Source organism: Astyanax mexicanus, chromosome 8 (genome assembly GCF_023375975.1).
Source record: "Astyanax mexicanus isolate ESR-SI-001 chromosome 8, AstMex3_surface, whole genome shotgun sequence".
Taxonomy (NCBI): domain Eukaryota; kingdom Metazoa; phylum Chordata; class Actinopteri; order Characiformes; family Acestrorhamphidae; genus Astyanax; species Astyanax mexicanus.
Window position 1 is genome coordinate 30,755,988 of NC_064415.1, and position 19,244 is coordinate 30,775,231.

Consider the following 19,244-nt stretch of genomic DNA (forward strand, 5'->3'; position numbering starts at 1 on the left):
CATTTAAAAAAAACTTGAAATAAAATATAATTATTTATAAATATATCAAAATCTTTCAGGTCCAACTGTGTCCTTTAAAAGTTGAGGAAAAACAGCTGCAAAGTACAGATATGTCCTGTAACTATAAGCAGTGGAGCTATACCCTTGAGGGTATGTTGTACCTGTTTATATATATATTTACAGTGAGCTATGGTGCAGCAGTGTGTACATTACCTCTCCTCCTAGCTGATGAAACCCAGCCGGCATGGTTTAAACCCAGAGCCTCAGTCCGCCCTGCGCGCTGATTCTCACTCTCTGGAGCGCACTTATCCACACACACTCTCTCACACACACACACAGACACTCACACACCATACACAGAGAGTCCACGTGGGTGGGTGAAAGACGCCTTATTCCTCGCGGAGTTCTCAGAGTGTATTATAATAATATAAATAGAGAGTCTGTTTCAGGTGGAGCTCCGGCTCCGGCTCGCTGCTGCGTCTCTTCAGGAGGAGAACCCGAACCTGTCCCCGAGCTCAACTCACCAACCAGCGGCCCTCCAGACCGGACAGAGCAGGGCCAAGGGGGGTTGTAGGAGTGTGTGTGTGTGTGTGTGAGGGGAGGCGGGGGGTAAATTCTGTGGTAAATGTTGGCACTAGAACCGTTCCTCCTCAGGTCCCGCTCGAGCTCGCTTGAGAAGCACGTGTTTGTCTTGACCTTAAGCGCCATTGGCTGCAACAGTGAGGAGTATGTTATTATGTGAACATACAGTAAGAGCTCAGGGACAGGTGTGTGCTTCCACTATAACAGCCCCTCCGTTGTAAATCTGTGTGTGTGTGTGTGTGTGTGTGTGTGTTCGTGAGACATAACTAGACTTCTTAGCCTGGGAAAGTATATATATAAGTATATATATAAGTATATATATATATATATATATATATATATATAGGTATATATATATACATATATATAGGTATATATATATATATACGTATATATATATATACCTATATATATACGTATATATATATATATATATATATATATATATATATATATATATATATATATATATATACACAAACACAGTGCCAGTCAAAAGTTTTAACCCTGCCTAACACTTGTTTTTTTCATTATTTTAAAATGATTCAAAATGTTCTTTTTTGTAGCTTAATACTAAAGTCATCTAACATATGAAGAAAAGCATATGGAATAGGCACCTCTTGCTTAGATAGTTGTGTTGTGAAAAGGGTAGATTTGGTAAAAAGAAAAAAAAATTTCAGAACTTCCTCAAGTATCATCTAGTGCAGTATCCTCAAGTGCAGTCGCAAAGACCATCAAAATCATTATGATGAAATTGGCACTCATCAGGACCGTCCCAGAAAAGAAACACCAAGAGTTACCTGTGTTGCACACTGTTCACCACAGTTACCAACCTCAGAAACTGCAAGTTAACAGCACCCCACCTAAAGGCTTCACAGAGTATTTTGGTTTGTTTAACACTGTTAAACAAAGTTTATAATATGGTTCCTTATGTGTTCCTTTATAGTCTGTATGACTTCAGTATAAATTTACAGTGTAAATTAAAAAGGTTAAAGGCCATTATAATACTTCATGGGATGCATTGGATTCAGAACAGTCACATCTACTCTTAAATAGAAATGCGAAATTGGTTCAGAATTCAGGGTTGAAACACGTGAGAGGTTAAGGGTGTCAAACCACCCCCAAACCCCACTACACCGCACCCCACTCTCTGACATATAACTGTAACTTGAAGCCAATGGGACTTGACTGTGCTGACCTGCTTGCTATTGTCCATCTTTTCATCACTCATAAATCCCTTACTATTTTAGAACACATGCCAAAGGGGTCATACACTGAGCCAACCCCCCATCCCCTCATTCACCCCCTTGCCTCCCCTCCCCTCCCCACTACTCACCCCATTTCCATATAAAAAGAAGATTAATCCTCCTCACACAACAGGTGTTTCTCAATTGTGGATCGTACCACTGTGGCCTGGGAACATGGGGGTGGTCGGTGGAGATAGGGTTTAGTAAAGGTGGTCACTTGAGGTTTGCCAACAATACAGTGTTAAAATATCTGGGCCAGTCCTGTCAATGTCACCCTCCGTTACCACCCGCCACACACCCCCATCTGACGCCACATTTATTTTCTGTCCCTGCTCCTTTCTTCTCGTCCCTCGTCCCTGCCCCCCTCCCTGTCTAGTCCTATGATTTGTCCGATTTGAGAAGGAGAGGCTGAACCTGACACCAGTCAGCTGAAGTGAGGGCCCCAGCCAGTCATGTGCGCCTCAATCACTAAACCCAGAGAAACCCAATGCCGATCATGGGCCTGCTGCAGCTTATCCACTTCTGTAATGCAAAACGCTGGCAGAACAATGCAAAAATGCAGGGCATTTTGAGAAATGCCAAAAATAACGCTAATAAAGTGTAGCGTCATCACAGTTACACTTCCAGGACGTATATACCTTGGGACATTGTTCTAATCGGAAAGTTACACTACAAGGTCAGAAGGTCAAGGACACAGAATAACTCTCACCCCTTCACTTCCTTACTCCTTTACACACACACAATCTAAATCAAATCTCACCAACTAAGAGGCCATGTGACTGCTAGTCAAACAGCTGACAGCTTTGGTCAGGTGATGGAAACATTCCCCTTAATGTCACAGAGGACATCACATTAAAATGTCATTTTATGTGTAAATCCTGTTAAAAAAAAAGGCAGTGGTGTTGTATGAACATTACTAAACATTACTTAACATACACTGTATGAACAAATGTAATGGGACACCTGCTTATTCATTTTGATTGATTTAAAATGACGGGCATGGAAATAACAGTCAAAATGTCAAAATGTTTGGTGTTCTGATCACTAAACCCCACCTCATACCAAAAGAAACCTGCCTTTATACCTGGTGCCAAAAGGATAATGATTTGTGATTTAGCTGAATGGAGCGCACTCTCATCTGGAAATTATTATGTTGTGTGTTATAGTCAAGTCAAGTCAAGAGCCTTTTATTGTCATTACTGGTCTGATCACAGGGTACACAGTGAGTACAGGTACACAGTGTAACTAATTATAGGTTCAGATAAAGTACAGGTACACATGCCTAACATGGTTACACATGTTGTAAAGTAGGATGTGTCTTAATTGAAGTACAATACTTAAGTGTATTTATTTCTATATTCATCATATATATAGTATATGTTTATGTCTGAAACCTCAAGATCTTCACTATTTTTTTAAATGTAGCTGTAATGATGTTCCCTAAGCTCCTCACCACCTACTCAAAACCCACTAGAGCACAGTACTGTAGAGACTCTGATACAGTACTTATATGGTTTCTGTTGGAATGGCAGCAGAAGAGCCACCCAGATACTTAAGGTCTAAGTAGAGACCCAGGGCTGCCTTGGGGCAGGGGAGCCTGGAGAATCTGTGTGGGAAAGAATGAAATAAAACAATGTAAAAGATCCAAACATTGTATACAAATATACTTAACTGAATGGAAAAATGTGCATGCCTATTATGTCATTATTGAATTATGTATATATTGTAAATAACATGTCTAGCACAAATCGTCTCATTGACACCTCTCTCTGGTAACATCCTGGAGGTTTGTTAATTCATGCCCATAAACAGTGGAATACTGCTTTTGGTTTTTGATTAAGACTTTGTGACTAGTAAATACAGATATTATTTACAGTACATACTTTTTATCAATATAAAGTACCTACAGTACCAAAACAGGGTCTGAAATTTGAAAAAAAAAAAAAAAAAAAAAAAACACAGTGAAATGCAAAAGTTTGGGCACCCCTTGTCATATATAGTCAAGTAACATAATATGTTTTCCAAAAGGCACAAACCTGCAAAAAGTACATTTTTGTGTTGACATACTATCTGCCAGTGAAATATTTAATTCACCTCAAAAACACAAAGTCCAAAGCTCTGCTACTCGTTATCATGAAATTGTGCGTTCTTTCATCTTGTTGCTTAGTAACTATAGCATGTATTTCCCAAATTAGTTGGGCTCAAAAAAAAAAAAAATCTGACATCTGAAAACCTCTGAAAATTGTGGTGCAGGAAAGTTTGTTTTGATGAATCTTCCAGAAACATTATATTTGTGCAGGTGTTGCTGCACAGTGGAACAGTGAGTGCATCTCCAGTCCAGAGTCTGCCAAATCTTACTAAAGGTATTTTTGCAGTTAAGCAGGGGTTTCTGATTTACACTTGAAGAACTACAAGCAGTTCTCTCTAAAAGTTGAACCCTAGAGTTTTTGTTAACTGATATTTAGAAATGAGTAGCTGAGCTACCTGAAAACACTTTGCTATCTTCTTAGATTTCTCCTGCTTTGGGGTGCTGAATTAATTTCATTGTCTTGCTAAAAGTGCTAGACAGCTATTTGGCGAAGTCAGTGGCTGCTAAATGCTGGTTTAAAATTTGCAGAGCCAAAGTATTTTTTAAAAATATTTGTAAATAATGTAATCTTTCATCTATCTTCATGTCTTTTGAATATCAGTTAAATATTTCTTCAATTGACTATTCACAGTAACAGAAACTATGACCAGTGATGCCTAAACATTTGCATGCCACTGTATGTATCAATTTCAATGGACGTAATAAAACAGAATAATAATGTTGGCTACAGTTCCTGTAATACAGCCAGTCTAAAAAAAGTCGCCGACTTGATTTAACTAAGCAAATGATGTGGGGTTGCTGCAGTCGGTAGGTCTAGGTTCAGCAACAATATGTGCTGAAAGAATGAGGTCAGCTGACCACCTGACTATACTGAATATAGACCAGGTTATTCCATCAATGGATTTTTTCTTCCCTGATGGCACAGGCATATTCCATGACTATGCCAGGATTCATGGGGCTGGAATTGTGAAAGATTGGTTCAGGGAGCCTGAGATCATCATTTTCACACATGGATTGTTCACCACAGAGTCCAGACCTTAACCCAATTGAGAATCTTTGAAATGTGCTGAAGAAGGCTTTGCACAGCAGTCAGACTCTAAAATCATCAATGCAGGATTTTTGTGAAAAATCAGTGCAACACTGGATTGAAACAACACTGGAAAATTAAATATGCATGTCCATAAAACTTGTCAGCAGAAGGAAGCATGAAGTGCTGAAAGATTTTCTGGGTAAACACAGCACTGACTTTGGATTTAATATAACACAGTGGACCAACATCAGCATATGACATGGATCTCCAAACCTTCACTGACCATCAGTAAATTTTGCTTTTTATTTGGAAATCAAGGGACCAGACTCTCTGGAGGAAGAGTGGAGAGACACACAGTTCAAGCTGCTTGAGGTCTAGTGTGAAGTTTCCACAATGGTTATGTCATCTGCTGGTGTTGGTCCACTGTGTTTTATCAAGTCCAAAGTCAGTGCAGTGTTTTCCTAAAAACTCTTACCACACTTCATACTTCCCTCTGCTGAAATATTTTATGAAAATGCAGATTTCATTTTCCAGCAGGAGCTGGCACACTGCCCACATTGCCAAAAGTACCAATTGGTCTTATATAATATTCTTATTTTCTGAGACACTGATTTTTGGGTTCTCATTGGCTGTAAGCCATAATCAACAATAAAAGAAATAAAATAGATCACTCTGTGTGTAATACATCTGTATAATATAAATGACTTCCACAGTTTAATCTGAATTACTGAAATAAAGTAAATTTTCAATGATATTCTAATTATTAAAGATGCACCTGTGTGTATACAGCTCTGGAAAACAGTAAGAGACCACTTTAGTTTCCGAATCAGTTTTTCTGATATGTTTAAGTAAAATTAATATTGTTTTTTTTTATTCTATAAACTACGAACAACATTTCTCCCAAATTCCAAATTTTGTCATTTAGAGCATTTATTTGCAGAAAGTGAGAAATGGCTGAAATAGCAAAAAGATTCAGAGCTTTCAGACCTCAAATAATGCCAAGAAAACAAGATAATATTCATAAAATTTTAGTTCAGAAATCAAGATTTGGAGGAATATCCCTGGTTTTAAATCACAGTTTTATGCATCTTGGCATGTTCTCCTCCACCAGTCTGACACACTGCTTTTGGATAACTTTATGCCACTCCTGATGCAAAAATTCAAGCAGTTCAGCTTGGTTTGATGGCTTGTAAGCATCCATCTTCCTCTTGATTATTTTCCAGAAGTTTTGGATTTGGTAAAATCTGAGAAACTGATTCATTTTAAGTGGTCTCATTTTTTTCCAGAGCTGTATATGGGTATCTGAAGCTGTTTTCAGGTGCTGAAAGAGCGGCAGTGTGCGGCTTCTGCGCCTCAGCATTTAAAAACACACTTCGTCCGGTTTGAGGCCTCCGGTTGGTGGTGTTAAGTCCCGCCCATTCAGTTTGGGAAAGCCCCCATCAACCCGGGACAGCGTGGAGGAGAGAGTAATGTGTGTGAACGGAAAATCTGAGGTTTAAAGTCTCAGATTTGAGGCCTTTTGGGTCTGTGTGTGAGTGTTTACAGCGCGACGAGGCGGTGAGGGAGCTGGAGAGCGGAGCTGAGCGGGAGGCGAGGTAATATGAATTAGAGTTGGATAGCCCAGGTCCAGAAAGTTAAAATCCACCCCAGGGTTTTCTGTCAACTGCCTGGGCGCCCGGGCTGCTGCTGAGCTATACACAGAGCCGCCCGAGCGGTTGGTACAAAACCCCGGGGTGGATTTTTACTTACTGGACTTGTTATCCACCTCCAACTCCAGGTAACTAACTTCTGTGATTTGGCTGGTTCAGTAGGAAGTGCAGGGGATAAGTAAATTAGCTAGTTAGCTTAGCCTGCTGCTGCTGCTGCTCTGGGAAAAGTCTCAGGCAAATGAGCAAACAAAACAAACTGCTGTTTATTTTTATAGAAGAACTTCGATAATTCTGTATCTGGTTTATCTGTAAATTCACCGGGTAGATGAAGTTAGTGAGTTTAAGCTGAGTTACTGTAGGGCCTCCTGCAGACAGACAGCGTGGGCCTGCAGGCCATCAACAAAAGAGAAACCAGCTGGAGAACTGCTCAGTATCACTTACGATATTATCGAATAAAACACGACATCTGGAGCGAAAATCCTGACGATATTGCGTTTTTAATTAGTGTTTTTATTATGTTCTCTTACAGCTAAAGCCTATAAACCTAATACCGGTTTCTAATCTGACGGTTTTAACTTCTTTGTTTACTTTCCTAACCCTTTCAGACCTGAGTTTTGTGCCAGTGATGAGGAAAATATAAATAATAATAGTAAAGATGCTGTTTTATGTCTGTAATGCACACAAAAAAGTATGTTGGATTGTAAGCCAGCACAAGCCATCCCTAAAGACAAAAATAAACATAAAAAACTGTTCTAAATCATGCACATTTACTAAAAATGAACTATTTTAATCAGCCTTAATTTGCCTTTTTAACTCTAGTGCTATTTTTTTTTTCAAGCTATTGTAGTATTGGGTTATATTTTTTTTCCATGGCTCATTTATGGTCTATTCTGATTAACAACAGGTCTCAGTTAGTGTTGTGCACAAAACATTAGAAAATAAGAAAAAACTTGATTGATTTCATTGTTATATACGCAAGGTCTGGAAGGGTTAAATGGCTCCCGCTTACCCTGATGTCAAACAACATTAAATAAACCTTTATCTAGCTACATTTTTGGTTGCATTAGCAAACCTAACGACATCTTTCAAGGACAAGTTCAGTGATTTGGGGAAAAAACATCCTTTAAACAACCTTTATGTAACATTGTCTAATTTGCATTGGTTAGTGTTGAAATTCTGACATTGAATCAACATTTAGCTGCATTTTTTTGGTAAATAATTTTTTTAAACAACTTTTTATATAACATTACCTCATGTACATTAGTTAGTTTTAAAATTCTAATATTGAATCAACATCGACATTGAATTTAGCTAACGCTACAGGTTTTGAATGGTTCGGGTTCCACAAATAATAATAATAATAATAATAATAATAATAATAATCATATTAGGCCAATATTATTAATAATTATTTAAATGTCCCCTTCTACACTGCAATATCACAGTACAGGCTATAAGAATAGAATATAAACCTGATATGGTACATATTTAGTGCAAGTAAGGTTTAAAATAAACCATAAATATATAACCCCAAAACCCTGAATCAATGTTGAATCAACATGCACAAATAAACCAATTGTTGTGCATATATATTTTATATTTTTTCCAAATATTTATGAATGACAAGCCACAATAAGGTCACAAAGATATGGAAAGCTGTAAGATATATATTTAGTATGAAAGTAGTATGATAAGGTATGATGTATGGAGTATTGCAATTACAGCTATACTGGAAAATAAATAAATACAATAAAATACCAATTTGCACTACAAACAGCTTTATGATTGATCTGTCAAATCTTTAAAAAAGTTAATTGTATGTAAACATCCAAAAAAGAGGGAGAAAAGGGCCTTTTAAACTTGAGATTTTGTATAAGAGAATCTACTTTATTTAGCTATACATTTACCTTTTTATATTTGTTTAATAAAACTGTACCCAGGTAGCAGATAAAAAATTGAAAAAATATTTATTTTTTCCTCTCTAATTCATTAAAGTAACATTGATTTCAGCTGTAGGATTTAATTTATTTGTGCACATTGTTTCAACATTGATTTAACGTTATTGCAAGCAACTGTTTAAATGTATTGCTGGTATTGAACTTTAACATTAAATATTTGTCTTGTTTGAATTTTGTGAATTTTTTGCTTGTATTGTGTTCCTGCAGTGAATTAAGGGATGTTTTAAATAATAATTATATTTATTAAATGTATTTTGCTATCGGGATATGAAACTACAGTATATGAAGCTGCAGGTCTGAAGTTAAATACCATGTGCACAAATTTTTATAGCTAACATTTTGAATAGATTTTTATTTCCATCTTTTACCTTTTACACAAACAATTGTCTACCGTGCCAAAATGGGTGCACTCTGCATGATCAGTACTTTGTAACACCTACCAGTTCCGGGTATTGCATCGTGTGAAAGTTTTTGTTGCCAGCTGAGGCCTTTGATTTGTTTAAGGGGATTTTTTTTGCCCATTCATTTTTGCACATGATTCTCGCAGGTCTTGCCAAAGGTTTCCAATGAAATAGGTGCCCCAACCTAAATAACACATGTCTCAGCTTGTTTAGAAGACTACCGAGAAACAGAAAATGTGTCAGATGTTATTTATTATTTTAGGGCCACATTGCCCACCCCTATTTTAAACATATTTGTGAGAAGCATATTTCACTTAAAAGCACTGTGAGTGTAGAAGACCACAACCATTTAGAAGCTTAAATAAACCACGATTCAACATCTGAATTTCAACATTTATCATTGCCTATTAGGCACCAATTATGGTTGATTTAAGGTGTTTTCTCTCATCAGCTTTAGTCAATTCAGTTTTATCTTTACTGGAAAACAGACAAATAAAGAAACAAAATACCAATTTGCACTCCATACAGCTTCATGATTGATTTGACAAATCTTTATCAAAGTCAATAGTATGTGAACATCAAAAAAAAAAAACATTACTTGTGGGAAGCATAAACATATTATTTGTGGGAAGCATCTTTCACCTCAAAGTATTGTGAGTGTAGAAGACCACAACTATTCAAAAGCTTTAAATAAACCTTAATTCAACGTATGAATTTCAACATTTACCATTGCCTAATAGACAGCAGTTATGGTTGATTTAAGGTTGTTTTCTATCAACTGTAAACGTTGTAATGTAACCCAAAAAAGACAAATTAATGTTTTTTGTTATCAGGGAAAGGTGTCTGAACAAATGAGGGGCAAACACAGTCAGTAGGAAATCTCAAATGTTAAATGTCATTGCATTTTGTTATTCAAAAAATTGTTTGGTTCTAAAGCTTTTTGTCCAATCAGAAATCTAAGATGCTATGTTGATTTTCTAAATAATATTAAGGCTTGTATTGTAATATTTAAGTAATATTTATTTTTGGAAGACAGAAGTGCCCAAAAGAAGTCTATCTGTTCTTCTTTTATTCAACTCTTATTACAGCTGAAACTCTTAAGCAACCATTACTTAATGATGATTTCTGTTATGTGTTCCTTCCCAGTGCCTTCCGCCTCCCTGTCATCACTGCACAGGTTTTTAATCCTGCTGGCTGATTGTGGAGGAGAGCCACCATGAGTGATCTCGAGATTATGGCGATGCCCATGAGCCAGGGCACTTTTGAGCAACTCTGGGGAGACATTGGTTCTGACTCGTGAGTTATCATACTGTTTGGGTTTTCAGAGGGAAAGGAGGGATGTGCTCAAACAAGTTGAATACTATTAAGAACATGTAAAAAAATCTTTAATGCTGCTTACTTTTGTCTTGGAGTTTCTGGTGCAGCAGTGGACCTTTTGATATGCCGTATTTTTCGCACTATAAGTCGTCTTTTAATTTTCCCAAAAATCGTCAGTGCACCTTTTAATCCAGTGCGTCTTATGTAGGTTTTTTTCAGTAAGGTTGTTCGCATGAGTAAATCCACTCCGCAAAATAGCAGTGTTATACAGGAGTTTTACTTTAGTTCTTCTGCCTTGGGGCTGGAGCAGCATTAGCACTAACTGCTATTTTCCTGTTCAGAGGTCATTATTATCGGCCTGTGGCCTGCTAACCCTGGCTAGCTGTGCTGGAGCAGCATTATCATTACCTGGTAACCTCACTTGTTATTTCCCCGCTTAGAGGGAAGTATTGTCGGCCTCTAGCCTTTTCCTAACCTTGGCTAGTACTGCTGGAGTGGTTTGCCACTAATGCTAATGCTCCAGCAGTATCTGCATCTGTGGTTAAAGAGCTACTTTTTAAGGACCCATCCAAACGTGCATTAATTTGCTGTTACCGTTAAGTAAATGGGAAATATTTAAAATCTTGGTCATGTGAAGTGTCCCTGCACAGTAGTGAATAAGCATCTGTGTTTTCATTTAGGGGATTCAATCACCTTATTGCAGAACTGCCACGAGCAGACAGTGATGCCTGGCTCAGCGTTGTAAGTTTTCTCTCTTATCTTGTCTATTTTAACACTACTTTACATAGTTTTTTTATTAAATAGCCAGCTTATAATGACACTAATGTTTCTGGAGGCATTGTTTTATTTGATATTAAATATACACTCTATATCACTAGGCTTTGCCTGATGGCAACTTCAATGAGAACTTTGATGAGTTGGAAATATCTGAGGCCACTGGGGATATTGCTGTACCTCCTGGGATTTTACCTTCTCTGGACAGTCTGCCGCCTCCAGCCGCAGTAGTGCCGGCCACCAGCGACTACCCTGGAGAATATGGCTTTCATCTACGCTTCAATCAGTCCAGCACAGCAAAGTCTGCTATCTCAACAGTAAGTTAAATCAGCTTTGTGAGGTAGACACCTGGAATGCCTTTCAGTTAACAGCTGTGCTGAACCTGTGAGTTAATTACTTGAATTTCTTGTCCTCTTAATGTGTTTGAGAGCGTCAGTTGTAAAGTTGTAAAGAGGTAGCGTTACAGCTAAATAGTGAAAAGCCCTATTTAAGTAATGTTTTAATCCACATTATGGCTAGAACTGTTTGACTAATTAAAGAAAAAATACTTTAAGAACTAATGGTCAGTCAATCCGAAATAAAATCAAGACTTTAAAAGTATCCTCAAGTGCAGTCACAAAAAACTCACTACAAAAAACATTAAAAATGACTGCTTTTATACCTATTTATGACCGCATTTAAAAATGCTATTACGGGTCTCCTCACGGAATGTTGTAAGTGCAGTAATTCAGTCACCTTATAAATGTGGTTTTTTTTTGGGGGGGGGGGGGGGGAGAGGTTCTTTTCTTTTTTTTTTTTTTTCTCGTCTTTTTCTCTCTATGCTGTGTTGTGTGTTGAATGTTTTCAAGAGGCTGTGCCTCTTGCCAGGCTGCCATTGTAAATAAGAAGTTGATCTTAATGATTTGCCTGGTAAATTAAAGGTTTAAATAAAAAAAATAAAAAAAAGACCATAAAAAAAATTATAATAATAAAACTGGCTCTCATCAGGACCGCCCCTGGAAAGGAAGATCAAGGTACTATCTCTGTTGCACAGGGTAAAGATCATCAGAGTTACCAGCCTCAGAAGCCTCACAAGTTAACAGGACTCCATATTAAAGAAATTATCTTCACAGAGTAATTTTGTTTGTTTAACACCAGTTTACCAGTACTACATGATTAATCATATAATCCTTCATAGTCTGGTTGACTTTATATATTCATTTATAATGGACATTGAATAAGGATGTGTGTCCAAATGTTTCACTGGTACTGTAACCTTTGATTTAAAATGGTTACCTCTTTTCATCAAATATTCTCAATAACCTGCCTTTTCTCTTACTGTTTTCTCATTTCAGTATTCCACACCGCTGAATAAACTGTACTGCCAGCTGGCAAAGACCTGCCCAGTTGATGTGTTGGTGGAGAGAGAGCCTCCCCAGGGAGCCGTCCTCAGAGCAACAGCGATCTACAAGAAACCTGACCATGTCTCTGAGGTGGTGCTGCGCTGCCCTCATCACCAGAGCATTGCAGAGAATAACGACGGTAGGAGAATTTTACCGAATTTTGACTATCAAAAAAGGGTAACAACTAACTAACTGCTTTTGTGGAAATCACAACTAGCCATCTCAAAATTTTTATGAACTAATTTATAGTATAGACGTGAAGCTTCTTTTAAACATTTTATGCAAAGTTTCTTCTTTTGGTACTGATTTTTTTTTATTTTATTTTTTTGACATTATTTATTAATGTAATTAATCTAGCCGATTAAATATGGGTGGGAATAACAGGGCATCCTGCTTAGGGCTATATGATATAATCATAAACAGGGAAATACTGTGAATTGTGGATATGTTGGTGTCCGTTTCACAGAATTTGATAACCAATATACAGATTGGGAAGTGAGTTTTAGGGAGTTTAGAGCGCCTATGTTTCATTTTAAGTATTAATCCTTGATGCTGTATATCGATTTTTTTTCCATCCCTAATATTAAACAACATACTAAAATGAGTGCTTCTGTCCCAGGGAATTAGGATGTTTACAGGATGTTTTTTTTCCTGCATTCATACGATCAGTGAGATACTTGGTTTTTCAGATACTGATTTGCAGGTTTATGTACAACGGTTATTTCTTAGAACATTTTATGTTGGGGTTAATCGGTTGAAAATATATATATATATTTTTTTGTTTTTCATACTGTGACACTACATTTTTTCTTATTGCTTTAATGTAGGCTCTATTCGCATTAGATTTTAGCCTAGCACCTGCCTGTGACACACTAATGGTTATGCCTGGGTTGGGCCTTTTCTTTGTTTACCTGAAGTAGCGTAGCTTTATGTTTAGCCTCGAAAGGCTTTCACTAATGTGCAAAGTTCAAGTCAGTTTTGAGGGAGTACATATAATGAGGCAGAACTTTTCTGAAACAGTTTAGGGTTTTTAGAATTGTCTATTCCGGTTATGAGGTATTTTCTTTTCTTTTTAGTAAAGATTCAACTATATTCTATGTACATATTCATATTCTATGTTCTTCATATATCACTTCCATGTAACAAACTTTCATTATTGAACTATGCCAGGATGAATAATTTTGCAAGTTTCTGAAACCAGAGTGGTGTTTTAGTAAATTTCTCCCCTTTAGTAAATTTCCCCTTTTTTCCATAGGTTTTGCCCATCGCAGTCATCTGATCCGTGTGGAGGGCAATCAGAGGGCTCAGTATCTAGAGGACCTAAATACTAAGAGGCAGAGTGTTACAGTGCCCTATGAAATTCCTCAGGTAGTTTGTTACGATGATCTTGTTTCACTCATTCGTGTTGAACGAATTGGCTGAGGATGTTCTATGTTGAGACTTGGCTGTTGACTTTTTAATTTTGTACATTTGTGAGTTTTAAGTTCATTAGAAGTCATTGTTTATTTGTTTGTTAATGTATTCTCATAAATTTCTTATTTGACCTCTTTTTCTCTCTCTCTTGTATTGCAGCTTGGTTCAGAGGGCATGACCATACTATTGAATTACATGTGCAACAGTAGCTGTTTGGGTGGCATGAATCGTCGCCCAATTTTAACCATCATGACTTTGGAGACAAGCGAGTGAGTCCCTCCCACCCACACTGATGTTAGGTCTTCTTCCTTTCTTCTCCTTTTTGCTCCCTTTAATGTGTCTGGTACATTACACTACACATAGTTTACAGCTCCAAATGTGATTTAGGCGATCTGTCCCCATGTTTGTGCTGTAACAGAAATAATAGTATTTGGTTTTTTTTTTTAGGAAACATTAAAAACTAAATTCTAAGTTTTTGTACTTTTCTCATATGCTTGCTAGGCATCTCCTGTCTTACTGTACAATAACATAGATGTCATTATGGTTAAAATAATAGCCTGCAAAGTTTATTTAAACATACTTTAGTGTAACAACAAAACAAATGATAAGCAATGCAATGTAAGAGGTCACTTTACTTGCTGTCAAATTTATGTTTTTTAGGACTTTTGAATTTGATGATTAATAACTGCCAGTCATGTCTGATGTATCATGCATGTATGCTGACTACCATATTTTTTGCACTATAAGGCACCTCGGATTATAAGAGGCACTATTAATAAACATCTATTTTCTGGTCTATTTCATAGAGAATAAGCATTAGCCACTAACCGCTAGCGCTAGCCACGGTTAGCATATAATGCCGCCAGAAAGCACTACACTGAGCGTTCCTGTGAGCCAGGGTGAAATTAGCTAGTGGTTTGTCCCATTTAGCTTGTTTTAACACTGTACACGTGCAGGCTACAGTCCAATATACTCACCTCTGAGCGGCGAAAGAGCTTGCGCAGTTTGCAGCTAATGCTAATACTGCTCTAGCAGTGCTAGCTGGGGTTAGCAGCAGGCTACAGTCGCTACAGCAGCGAATAATGCTAATGCTGCTGGATAACTAAACTGATACCCCTTGTATAACTCTGTACTTCAGCGAAGTGGGTTTACTGCTCCTTACAACCTGACTGGTAAAATTCATACATAAGGCGCACTGGATTGTAAGACACACTGACAGTTTTTGAGAAAATTTAAGGATTTTATTTTTCTGATCCAATGGCTAAATGTGCACTGGTGTTTGTTAGTGGACACGTTTTAGGTCGTCGGTGCTTTGAAGTCCGTGTTTGTGCTTGCCCTGGTCGAGATCGCAAAACCGAAGAAGAGAATCTTGGAAAGAAAACTGTGAAAACAGCTGCAGGAGCCAAAAGAAGTAAGTAAATGTGACCGCAGAGCTGTGTAGTATGACAATATTTTATCTTATTGTGATATATTTTCTTACTGTATTGACAATACAATTTAATATAAAAAGCATATCAAGTCATATCAAGGATATTACAAGTACTTAAAACTAGGGATATGTATTGTTTTAAATATCAGCGTTAGATTGGCAAAATAAAAATAGATTTATAATTTAAGTGGATGGATGTGTGGGGTACTGTTCATATCGAGATCAGAATTCTATTGTATAGACCAAATCTAAGAAATGTATCCACTAAAACAACATGAATGGAAAAAAATCATGAATTTTTGAAGATGAAATGTAAATGAGACGTTTTAATCCATTTTCCTTTTTTTGTACTTCAGAGTGTCCTGGTCTGGACAGCACCGTTACTCCTGAATCGTCCCATAAGAAGATAAAAATGGATTCCGGTAGTGACGATGAGGTCTTCGTTCTTCATGTGAGTGTTTGCTTTATGTTTAATGAACGGTTCATGTAAAACAGGGAAAAACTGTTCACGTTTGATCTCTTTCACTTCCTAGGTCAGAGGCAAGGAACGATTCAACATGCTGAAGAAAATTAACGACAGTTTGGAACTGATGGATGCAATGCCAGTTGCAGATAAAGACAAGTACAAAGTAAAACGGTAAGTTCTGTTTCACTCTTTGTACAGCCTAAATCAACACTAGCTAGCATTTAATACTGAGACCTACCACAGGGTCTTTGTGGGCTCCTGGGCTTCTTTCACACAGCAAGTAAATGGGGCCCAAATCCAATTTATTTTTTCCCCCGTCATATGTGACACAGGTGTATCATTTGTGTAACAGTGTAAACAGCAAAAAATGCATTAAATCTGACCTTTTTAAAATATTTTTTCAGTTCGGACCACTTGTTTGGACCACAATATGCGTTCTTGAAATATCTTGAGGGATGTACAGTTACGATAAATTTAGGAGATTGCTGGCCGAAAAAAATTGGTTACAAAATGTACTTTTTTAGAAGGAACCTCTCAGGGCCCTATTTTGCTGATCTACATCTGAGCAGTTAAGGTGTGTGAGCAGGTCATTTACGGGAACAGCAAAGTGTTTTCTGTTGCCAAGATAGCAATATGCCAAAAATGTACCTGAACACACCTCCCTTCTAGACCACCATGTCCATTGGCAAAGATATCTCTGGAAAAAAATAAGAGCCCACTTTCGTTTCTGAATCAGTTTCTCTGGTTTTGCTATTTATAGATATATGTTTGAGTACAATTCAAGTATTTGTTTTATTCTATATACAAACCAAAAATATCTCATTTAAAGCATTTATTTGCAGAAAATGTGAAATGGCTGAAATAATAAAAAAGATGCAGATCTTTTAGATCTTAAATAATGCAAAGAAAACAAGTTCATATTTATAACATTTTAAGATTAGAAATCATTATTTGGTGGAATAACCCTGGTTTTTAATCATGGTTTTCATGCATCTTCTCCACCAGCCTTACACACTGCTTTTGGATAACTTTATGCCACATCTGGTGCAAAAATTCAAGCAGGTTAGCTTGGAGAGATGTATTGTGATCATCCATTTTCTTCTTGATTTATATTCCAGAGGATTTTAATTTGGTCAAATAAAAAAACTCATTATATTTAAATAGTCTTTTATTTTAATTTTTTTTCAGAGCTGTATGCGTACGTCTTTGCTATTTAAACAACGCAGGCACCAGGTGTGAAAATAGACTGTTGGTGCGGTGTAAAAAACTAAAAGCAAAACCTGTCCATGTCCGAATATAGTGTCCATTGAGCTTTAGTGAATTTTATGAGAAACTCACCCGTGAGCCTGAACTCCTCCTTTATTGTGCTTGAAATTCTGACACTTAAAGTAAACGTAAATGTGCAGCAATGCTGTTTTGCATGTGTGTCACTTTCACAACGTGAGCCAGATATATCTAGATACGGGTCACGTTTAAAGAGATTGTGTGAACAGCCTAAACTAAATATTGGCTTTGGTCAGAAAATCAGATTATGGTCACATTTACCTGCTGTGTGAATGTAGCCTTAAAGTCTTAAAATAATCTTGTTTTGCATGTATTAATATATTAACAAATAAATAAACTGTTCTGATTCTTTATTTGCTATTTACTTTTTTAAGGTGCTGTAAACAGCACAATCCACAACCTGAAAGTATTTATTTAGTGTTTATTAAAAACTAAAGATTTCAACCTAGGATATGTCATGCTCATACTAACTTACTTACATACTAATTAAGGAATTTTCATTTAATATTAATTGGAAAACTAGCATGTGTTGCTTAAATTGTGTAGAATTTTCTATGAAAACACACCGATCTAATACTAGTAAAATACACAGAGGCTAGACTTTGAGATTATAAATTGCTTTGCTGTGCAAAATATTATATATTTGTATATTTATTATATATATGTTTTCCCTCTAGTGCTTCTAAGAACTTCACCAAACAGGAGCCGGACCTCCTACAGCAGAGCAGTGGGAAGAAGCTGCTTGTGAAGGATGATAAGACAGACACTGACTAAACAAAGACTAATTATTTTGGTTAGCATTTTGCATCAATATAAGCTTTTTGTATTGTTTTTGTATTGAGCCTTTTTTATTGTTTATTGTTCAGCTATTTCACTGCCCTGTTGAAATATGGAGTTTGTCCAGTTTTCCCATTTTGATGTACCACTGTTTTGCACCTCATCCTGATTCAGACCACTTGCTCTTTTATAACAGGTTTTCTACTGCGTAAGATATTATTGAAATTTGAATCACAGATACTGTGGCATTGATTATCATGTATTTGCAATTGCATTTGATCCCCGGTCAGTGATTGTTGATGATGGTGAGGGTAATTTTCCATGTTTGTCATTCCAGTTATTTTTTTATTAAAAAAAGTGTTTTGCTACATCTGGCGTTTTTGCTTCTTTTTTATTTGGATGTGAAAGTTTCATTTGAGGTTGGAACTGATGCAAAGTTAGCTTGGGAAGTAGCAGCGGGAGGAATGTTGCCAAGACTTGCTGTATTTTCCATAGCAGTATAACAATGGTAAAAAGCTATTTTTAAATGCTTAATTGCGCTACTCTTCACTTCCTAAGATTATTAGTCCTGCAACATGTTCAAATATTATATAATATATATATTTTTTTTTTGTTGGGTCTGGTCTGCATCTTTAATCTAATTTTCTAATCATTTAAAATGCATGGGCAATGTGATCTAGAAGTCCAAAACCTTTAATGCTACTGAAAGCTGCATCACAGAATTCTAATACATAAATTAGTTACATTTCCACTTATGCCCTGAACCTTATTTTATGGGGTTCCAGCCTAATTTATAAATGTGTTTTTATAATTGGGCTCAACTTTGGGTAGTCTAGGGGTTTCAGGGATTATTGTGTGCTGTGAACATCATGGCCAATTACACATGCTCTGTTCTGTTTGGCTTTTTTATGAACTAAGCCTCCAGATGAGCTTAGGATACCTTTTATTTAAAACTAAAATAGGAAAGAAAATGGTTTCACCTATTAAAAAGACAAAAACCTGGCTAATGGTTAATAAAATATTTAAATCCTAGGTGGTTGATATTATTCCAGGCTGTTGCAATTTTGTTGTGGTTACTAGGGTATTAACATGGTGTGATGTTTCATATGGTTGTTAAGGTGTTTGCACAAGTAGGGGTGTGCCATATCGAATCGTACGCAATAATATCGTAATATAATATTTTTGTTTATTGTGAAAAATATTATACCCTAAAAATCTCGTGCCATATCTACTACCTCTATTTATCACATCAGGGTACAAGTACTTTTTTGCTGTTTTTAGTAAAAGAAAAATTCACACTTCTCCTTTCCTATTATATATCTACTAGAGACAGATTTTCTCTGTCCAGTATAAATTATTTTACTTTAATCCTGGATGTATGGAGACCTATTGAGTGCCTTTTTAGTATCATGACATTCTGGAGCATTGACCTCTGTGTTTAATATC

At 36.6% G+C, this 19,244-nt stretch overlaps 2 protein-coding genes across 2 annotated transcripts in view; one reads left to right on the plus strand and one right to left on the minus strand.

Moving 5' to 3' along the window:
- LOC103037103 (solute carrier family 2, facilitated glucose transporter member 4) overlaps positions 1-600 on the minus strand; it is a 30,227-nt gene extending 29,627 nt beyond the window's left edge. The window contains exon 1 of the mRNA XM_007255725.4: positions 214-600. Coding sequence (XP_007255787.3) covers positions 214-246 — 33 coding nt within the window. The 5' untranslated portion in view covers positions 247-600. The remainder of the gene's footprint in view (positions 1-213) is intronic.
- Positions 601-6,352: 5,752 nt separating this feature from the next.
- Positions 6,353-18,166, plus strand: LOC103037427 (cellular tumor antigen p53). The gene is made up of 11 exons (XM_007255726.4): positions 6,353-6,543; positions 10,103-10,252; positions 10,954-11,014; positions 11,152-11,364; positions 12,382-12,568; positions 13,685-13,797; positions 14,002-14,111; positions 15,129-15,253; positions 15,628-15,722; positions 15,805-15,908; positions 17,699-18,166. Exons 2-11 carry the CDS (start codon positions 10,173-10,175, stop codon positions 17,793-17,795), a joined length of 1,185 nt encoding a protein of 394 aa, XP_007255788.3. The 5' UTR covers positions 6,353-6,543; positions 10,103-10,172; the 3' UTR covers positions 17,796-18,166.
- Positions 18,167-19,244: the final 1,078 nt, after the last annotated feature.